Source organism: Cryptomeria japonica, chromosome 11 (assembly GCF_030272615.1).
Source record: "Cryptomeria japonica chromosome 11, Sugi_1.0, whole genome shotgun sequence".
Taxonomy (NCBI): domain Eukaryota; kingdom Viridiplantae; phylum Streptophyta; class Pinopsida; order Cupressales; family Cupressaceae; genus Cryptomeria; species Cryptomeria japonica.
Window position 1 is genome coordinate 266,010,855 of NC_081415.1, and position 8,965 is coordinate 266,019,819.

An 8,965-nucleotide genomic window follows, 5' to 3' on the forward strand; every position below is an offset into this window, starting at 1 on the left:
GTCGCGTTTTACACTATCGATTTTGTAATAAATGGCTGCAATTGACTAACCTATTGCTAACACGTTGTACAAAAGGTCTGTTTTGGAGCCAGAATAGCTTCAGCCCTAGCTGACATGTCTAACCTTAATGCGACCTTTGTGTGTATAGTCGTATTATATCAATCAACCTGTGTGTATAGCTCCAAGTCATATTATATCAAGAAATATAAACTAACCGTAATAGCTTCAAACTAAAAATGCAAACTGTAGTGATTTTAAACACAAAATCCAAACCATATCACGCAAATGATAAACTAACTTCAATGCAACTTTTCTTGCATTAGGTACATCAAATCGCACCATGTTAGTATTTTCTCTGATGAACGTACAAATTTTTGGAGACTACACCCTCTTTTTCCCACCAAGATGTTGTTTGAATGCGGTTTCTTCATTCACTTACTTTTAATGTGCGTGTTATGCACAATAAACCATCAGTAACCACGAAGTCAGTCGCAACTGTCCTCCGACATGTCCATGTAATTTTGCGTGGGCCCCGAGGAGTGAAACTGACAACTCGACGAACTCCACAGGCAACTCCATGTCACATACCGTGAGTCTGAGCATCGCGACAAGTTGGCATGGTATGCATGTCTCGGACATGCATGTTGATGCATATCATTGGTACTGTTTATGGTGAAAATGGAAGAATGATACTGAAAGACTAAATGAATTCAATCACAAAACCCTAGCCTAACAACAACAAAGATCCACCATAACATATGAAGATTACCTAAGATAATGCAAATCAAATGAAATCACAAAGATTATACCATCACATGTCCAATAGGGTTTGAATCTCCATTCTTCCTATCTTCATTGATCTTGCTTGATATATTTGCTCTCAGATTTTATGTGTGCACAAGAGTTCAACAAAGAACATAAATGTGGTTGCAAGTAGGCTTGATCACATATGAAAGTTCGAATGTTAGAATGCTTGATTAGGATGATTAGAATGATTAGATTGATTAGGGTTGATAATGAGAGAAGCATCCTCTTATATAGAAGACACTGTAGGAAATGGAGGGATAAGATTGAGAGGTGTAAAAGATAAATGGTCGGATAGGATTAGAGGGTAGGTAGAAGAAATAATAAAATAATGAGAGGGTAGGTAGTGTAGGAATTAAGAGATGAAAGACATGTGTCATAGGTAGAAAAAGGCTAATGAATTAATTAAATAAATAAAGATTCATTTAATTAATAGAGGAAGTGGGATCAATTAAATAAATAAGTATTTATTTAATTTAGGAAAAGGATAATTTAAATAAATAAATAAAATTATTTAAATGATAAATAACGCTAGAAGAGGATAAATGAATTAATTAAATAAATAAAAGTTTATTTAATTAATAGAAGAATTAGGCTAAAATAATTAAATAAATAAAGACAGGACAATTTTAGGTGTCTACAGGTACGACAAGTCCTTTTTGGACCCAGAATAAACACGTCCTATACATTGCTACCCCAATAGTTGTACACATAAGAATAATATTTTTTCACTATGATAACACTACTTGTTTAAGTGAGCATCTTATTTTATAAATGACACACTTATAGTGGATAGCTATGATATTTTGTTTGAAACAAAAAATGGTTTATTTCATTTGTTAATTAATGTTATTATGTCTTTTTCATATAACATTTATAGGTTCTCTTGTGTTCAAGTATTGATCCATTTTGACCAACATTTGGTAATTTTGTTATTTACACGTGGATTATTTATTTATAATATATAATAAAAATATGTGACAAGACTGGATATTATAATCACAATTGCTATAATGACTATTGGACTTTATACAACTACTAGCCCCTCTCCCCTATCTACTTAAAGATACCCAATAACTATAAACTTAAAATTGTTACTACTTGTGGACAAATGCACCAACAATGGTGTACAAATGAACCAACAATGGTGTACAAATGAATCAATTATGATTCAAAAAAGCTAAAAAGTGAGTAGCTATTGATATATGTAAAATTTATTCATAAACTTTCATTGATTCCTTTTAGAATTAATACTAACATAACTATTGATGATATTTTAAAATATATATTTTCCTTCTCTTAAAAGACACAAACTCAAAAGAAATACAGATACTTCGAATTTGTTATTTTTCATATTCCAAATTATGAATGGTCACAAGCTTTGCCGTACTCTGCTATAAGACTCAAAAGAAGATCAGATGCTTTGAACTTGTTATTTTTTCATATTCCAGATTATGATTGGTCACAAGCTTTGCCGTACTCTGCTAAAAAAATCATCTGCAATAGTGAGTTAACATGTTTGGTGGGTTCCATCCACTGGTTCTAGTGACGTTAACCATTACCTAATTCATCAGTCACTGGTAGAATTGCAGCTTTGAATTATATGCAGAATCAGATGGACAATCGTACAGTTGCTCTCATGAAAAGTTAAAATAGCGTGCGCCTCCATCATATCTCTTCCTCAATTAATGGCAGATTTCTTCCTTATCCATTCATATTAACCAGACTAAAAAACCCGTCTCTGAACACCGACAGGGCAGGGAAAAATCCATTTGTTATTCCATTGTAATTTCTTTCTATAAGTTACATAGATGGTAAGAACATTAGGTGTTATATATTAGGATTCCTATTGAAAAAGATGGATTACAGAGGATCTGATCATGAATGTTACAAATACAGATGGCACTGGCAGACAAGCTTGCCAAAAAGTCAAAGCGTTGTAGCACATAAAAATCAGATTTTGAGTACGACTCGGTAGGCTAAGTTTCACTGTTCCCACTGGATTTGTTCTTTATGCTTGTCATTTCTTTCTTGTATGATTGCTTTGCAGAGGGATTCTTTTTCCAGAACTTGAAGCTGAAAAGTCTAACTCTTGACTGCAACATTAACTCCACTTCCTCGAATGATAGCCCTTTTGTTTCTGGGAGAAAAACCAGAGCGAAGAACAGACCTGCCACAGCTATGCACCCGAATAACATGAATGTCAAGGATGTTCCAATGGCGTTAACCAGAGTTAGAAATGTCTGCGCCACTATCAAATTGGATATCCAACAAGCAGTAGCAGCTATTCCTCCGCATATGCCCCTGTATTTCAGTGGGTATATTTCAGAATTTACAATCCAGGGAACTGTTCCCATGCCAGGGGAGAAAAATATTATGTATAGGGCGAGCCCAATAATGGCTAGGTATCCAGTGTGGCTGGGGCATCCGCGAGTAAACCATGGGCTGTTGTTCACCTTGCTGCACAGACGTTTGGTTGTGGAGTTGGAAATTATGCATGTTCCAGGCAGCAGCTGGCACATTTTAAAAATAAATCAGAAAAATATGTATAATCCAAAATATTAATTTTAGAATATTTATAAATTATATGTGATGATAGAATCACAAAGTATAATCCAAAATATTAATTTTAAAACATTTATAAATTATTTGTAATGATAGAATTAGGGAATAAGATCCAAAATATTAATTTTTAAAAAAATTATAAACTACTATCTACTTTGACTGTAGAAATAGCATGGCTTTTAAAAAAATATCTGTTTTATGTGCAAGTGTTTCTGAAAAATACGGTCTATGTTTTTTGAATCAGTATTTTAGATTGCACTCAGCAATCCATCATCAATCTTTCTGAATACAATCTGAAATGTTGATTCAAAATGCATACACAATTTTTTTCCATACTCTGACACATAATACATGGACCACAGAAAGCTCATGCCTACTATATCTGTTTTATGACAATTAGAGCATGTAAATTATATACTCTAGTCCTAAACAGGCTATACTTTTTTGTACCTGATCAGCTCTGTTGGCACAGAATCCGCACTCAGCCTGCAAGCATTTGGTACAGTCCCAGCTTGAGGTAGCAGATGCATATTCAGGGCATGTGTAGCCTGCAAACTGGCTTGTGGTGGCTGCCCTGCTTACCATGGGCGCCTGATCTGATGCTATATGGAAAACCACAGCTAACATTGCCAATGCCAAAATGCATCCAGATAAACTGAAAAGTACAAGCTTCTTCCTCCCTGTTCTGTCAATCAGAAAAATACTGATTATGGATCCAACAGCATTCAAACCGGAGGTAATCAGAGAGAGTAGCAGAGCCACTGTGTTTGAAGCAAACCCTGCTAATTGCACTATCGTGGGACTGTAATACATCACAGTGTTAATGCCCACAAATTGTTGGAATACCTGCACCCAATACATGGAATATTTGTTAGATTCTTGGCTAGCAATTATTGTTTTGAAAACATATGCCTCAAGAAGATTCATTCCTTGCATTATTGTTTCAAAAGGTATACCTGAAGACCCACTCCTACAAAGAGCCCGTATCTTATCTCTTTCACAGTCCACAGATTAGAAAGTTGAATGTTAGCAAGGGTTCCTATCTCCATTTCAGCTTCCACAGATTCCTTGAGTGCTTGAACTTCACTTTCAACATCTTCTGGTGGGTATATCTTTTTAAGTATTGCGACAGCCTCCTCCTCTCTTTTCTACTCACAGTACACAAGGTGCAGGTAAGTATTGGATCAGGTTAATGACTAAGCAATTTGCAACCACTTATATAAAATGTAGCAGTGATGCTGCTATGGCTACTTTACAGCCCTTAGTTCACAAACATCCGTATTAGGGTTGAAGTTGACTTGATTGATGGAATAAAAAACACCCAAATGTTTTGTTTCCCTAAGGCCAAGAAAATCATCAATCATCCATAATTTTTGCTCACCTTTCTGTACAACCAACGAGGAGATTCAGGTAAGAAGATCATTAGCAAAAATTGTAAAAGAGCAGGAAGCCCTGCAACTCCAAGCATCCAACGCCATGTTCCAGGAACCTGCATCCATCCATGTATTTGTAATTCATTTCACAAGTTCAACTGGTTCAACAGCCAAGAATAACTTAGCAACAAAATATATCTACCCACCTTTGTAAAAGCAATATTGATGCAGTATGACAAGAATTGCCCTCCTGTGATGAGAAAAGCATTTGTACTAGTTAAAGCTCCCCTGATTTTGGCCGGTGAGGCCTCTGAAATGTAAAGAGGGGCTGTCATAGAAGCCATGCCCACACCAAATCCCACAAACAATCTGCCCACAATCAGAATCCCTGGATTGGGTGAAGCCGCCATGAGAATTGCTCCTATAAAAAAGAGAAAGTCTGCAATCAATAGAGCAGTTCTCCGTCCATATCGGTCGTTCAACCAACCACCGATTGCAGCTCCAATGATTGCACCTGCGATGGCCATGCTCACTATGAGCTCCTGTTACACACTGCTCAATTAGTTTTAAAATATTGGGTAAACAACCATCGAGTTAAGGCTTCTGTAACTTTTTTCATCAATACTTTGGATTACATCATGATGAGAAAGAGAAAACGATCAATGAAACAGAAATTACCTGCAGAGTGGTATCGCGATCGACGCTCTTGAAATCATCTCGAATATACAAAATGGCTCCAGATATAACACCTGCGTACACAAAAGAAGAATTAATAAGATTTGTCTAACCATACAACGAAGAAAAGGCAGAGCATATCCAGACTGAGAACAAAACTACAGAACAGTTCACATCTTGTTCAATGGCAATCTCTTACGACTCATTTTTCCTTCATATTCAATGGATTCTTACTTCAAAACGCCTACCAGTTTAGAGCTTTCGACTAAAAGGGCCAAACTTGATTAAAGATAAAAAAAAATTCAGTCGCTTTATGTATTTTTTATATCAATATTTTGGATTGTTTTGAATCACAATCTATAGAGATCATTCTATTGATGTAAACAAATTGACTCAATCAAATCTAGAAAACACTTTTATAGAGTGTATCCCTAACATCAATATAAACAAATTCACTCAGTCAAATAAAAAACCAGAACAACTTCATCAATCAAATCGCTCGAAAGTAAATTCAGCAGTCAAATTCAGAAACACTTCCATTGAATACAATTGTAAACAAATTCAGACAGTCAATTCCTCAAACAGGACAACTTCATCAACCTAACTTGAAGGATAGGACCGGTCCTGCTAACCTGCTAACGTTCACTACTTTTGAGCTGAACTTCACACTAAAACTAAAACTATGATCACAGAAGAGTTAAAAAGAAAAAGAAAAAAATTCAAACGAAGCTTGTATTAACACAATCAAATTCAAAAACAGAACAGCTTCATCAACCTAACTCTGGGATAGGACTGAGAGTCATGCCATACTTAAGGACTGAGAGTCCTGCCACACTTATGAACTGAACTTCACACTAAAACTTTACCCACAGAAGAGCTATATGAAATCAAAATCTCGAGTGAGACCTGTGTCATAGCCAAAGAGCAGGCCTCCAATGCCTGCAGATAAGGCAAGCCTCAAAATGAAGGGATTTGCCCATAAGAGAGCGAAACAGTTGGTGAATTCTTCTGCATCAACCTTCACCGGAACTCCTTCCATCTTTACATCAACCACAGTATACCCAAAAGTTCAGATTACAACAAAATTAAAATCACTGTGTGTAGCAAGAACCAAGGAATTTGCCGAGTCTAGTCTGTGATAAGCACATAAACAGCACAATAGAAGTTATCTCCTCCTCATTTGTCTCAGAGATCGGGTGCCACTCCTTTATAAGCATTCTGTCGTGTATTTAGTACACTCTAATCCCGCCTAGGCCTATCCAAATTGAAGACGGTTAGCCGGTTCTGGGCCAGAGCTGCTGGGTCACAGGGGTCCATGTGTCCACCAGCTAACATCCGCCTTTATTTTAGTCAGGCACGGCGTTTGACCGACCTCACAGCCTGACCAACACGGAAAAATGACTTATTGTTATGTTATTCTTCCGGGTCAAAATTTAAGATATGGTATAACATGACTGGAATTAATGGTAAGGTAGAAACCACGTGTGCTAGTGAGTTAATTAAAGAGTTAGTTTCAATTAATTAGATCATATATAGAGATTGGTTGATATTCATCTGTCAAAGTTGTTTGAGACCTAGATATTTGTCTCATATGTTATGATGTTCATGTTCTCGAAAGGTGATAGTAATGAGAGTGTCCATCGAAGACCTATATGCTAAGAGGACTTGCTTTGTAGTGGATTCATTATGAACCATACAACTTCACTAATAGATCAAGAATCCATTGACATATTCTTCTAGGTTAAAATTTAAGATATGGTTTAACATGGTGGGAATTACTAATATTGGAAGAACACGTGTTAGTGATTTAAATTAAGGTCTTATTTTAATTGGTAATGAGATGATTACATCATTAATAGAAATAGGTTGATATTCATTTCATCAAGAGTCTAGGGCACAATACATGCCTCATCTCTTATAGTGTCCAGACCCTACACTCGTCAAAACTTGATCTCTAGTGGGTTTATTCCAAACCATTCATCTCCACTTACAAACCAAGAGTCCATTGACATATTCTTTTGGATCAAAATTTAGGATATGATCTAACATAACAGGGATTATTGATATTTGGAGAAGCAACGTGTTAGTGATTTAAATTAAAGTCTTAATTGATGACAAGATAATTATGTCATTAGATGGAGAAGGATCTTGTTCATCTAATTTTCTCCATACATGCGGATCCAACCGTCCTTATCCTTATTATCATCATATTATCATGTTGAATTTATTTAGTGAACGACTTTAAATACTACTTTTCATGATATACCACTTCTTTAAATATTAAAATATTATGAATTGTTTATTTCACATATATTATTAAAAAATTATTTATTTATCATATAATACAATAGGAGATACTTTTTAATAGTAACTCACTTTCACAATTATTCTCTTTCATCCTCATGATGGTTCACCGAGTGTGACCCAAAATGACCCTCGATGCAAAAATTACTTACACGTGGACTATGGAAATCTCACAAATCTTATACAATTCATTATTATTTTGTATAATAGTCAAACAATTAATCTATAATTAAAAAAAATGTATATTTATCTTATTTTTATCAACTAAAATCAACCTTTTGTAATAGATGATTTTATATCATATTTTTTATCCATCATGAATGTGTGGTATAGTTGGTAAAAGACTTTGTGTTTATCTCATGTAGATCTCTAGATCAATTCCCTTTGTCTAAATTTACCTGATTTCATTCAACTCCACCAACAAACTGAAAAAATACTATCCAACTTTAATCAAAATAACCATCATACTATGATATTGCTATTAGGGTTCAACTGTGTAGTTTTCGAGTCAAACTCATTGACCCATGATTCATGAGTAGTGGTTTACAAGAACCCATCTCTCATGGGCCGCGGCTATTCTAGCTCCAAAACAAACCTGTCGTATAGCGTGTTAGTGACAGGTTAGTCAACCGCAACCGTTAACTACAAAATCGACGGTGTAAAACGCACGACTAACACGCGTGTTAGTCAATCCGTACTATCTTTTTGGAGCTAGAATAGACGCGTCCTCTCTCATTAGAGTGAATGGTACACTTAGCACTCATTACATCTAGGTGATGTTCACCTAGATGAAGCATTGAGACTTCCCAAGAGGTCCCCATCCCAATACTACTTTGACTTGAACGCGCTAACCATAATACTAACAAAATGATGGTGTTTTATTTTACCATGATATAGATCACAGGGATCACGTGTTCCATGCATGAATCTCGAGTACTTATCTTCACCACACCTTTTTACCTTATTGAACGGATACCTTTGGAAGCAATGGGATAAGTTCCGTCCTCAAATTCTATTTTGTGTGCTTTTTATTCTTCGACGGAAATGATTACAAGTGTTAGAACGAAGGGAAAAATGATTACACGTTTTAGAATAAAGGGGAAAATTACTCCAAATAGGTGGGAGTATACAAACAGGCTACCTTAAAGGAATGAACAATTATGTATAACCAAATTAAAGTAACGAACAAAACATTTTTGAACCACCAAGTATTGAAACCTAATTAATACCTTTCGGGACTGCCG

At 35.5% G+C, this 8,965-nt stretch overlaps 1 protein-coding gene across 1 annotated transcript; it reads right to left on the reverse strand.

Moving 5' to 3' along the window:
- Positions 1-2,558: 2,558 nt before the first annotated feature.
- LOC131069722 (probable inositol transporter 2) lies at positions 2,559-6,618 on the reverse strand. The gene is made up of 7 exons (XM_058005254.2): positions 6,324-6,618; positions 5,421-5,491; positions 4,949-5,284; positions 4,751-4,858; positions 4,326-4,517; positions 3,820-4,215; positions 2,559-3,317 (listed from the first exon to the last, which is right to left on the reverse strand). The coding sequence occupies exons 1-7, from the start codon at positions 6,454-6,456 to the stop codon at positions 2,784-2,786; spliced, it is 1,770 nt and encodes a 589-aa protein (XP_057861237.2). The 5' UTR covers positions 6,457-6,618; the 3' UTR covers positions 2,559-2,783.
- Positions 6,619-8,965: the final 2,347 nt, after the last annotated feature.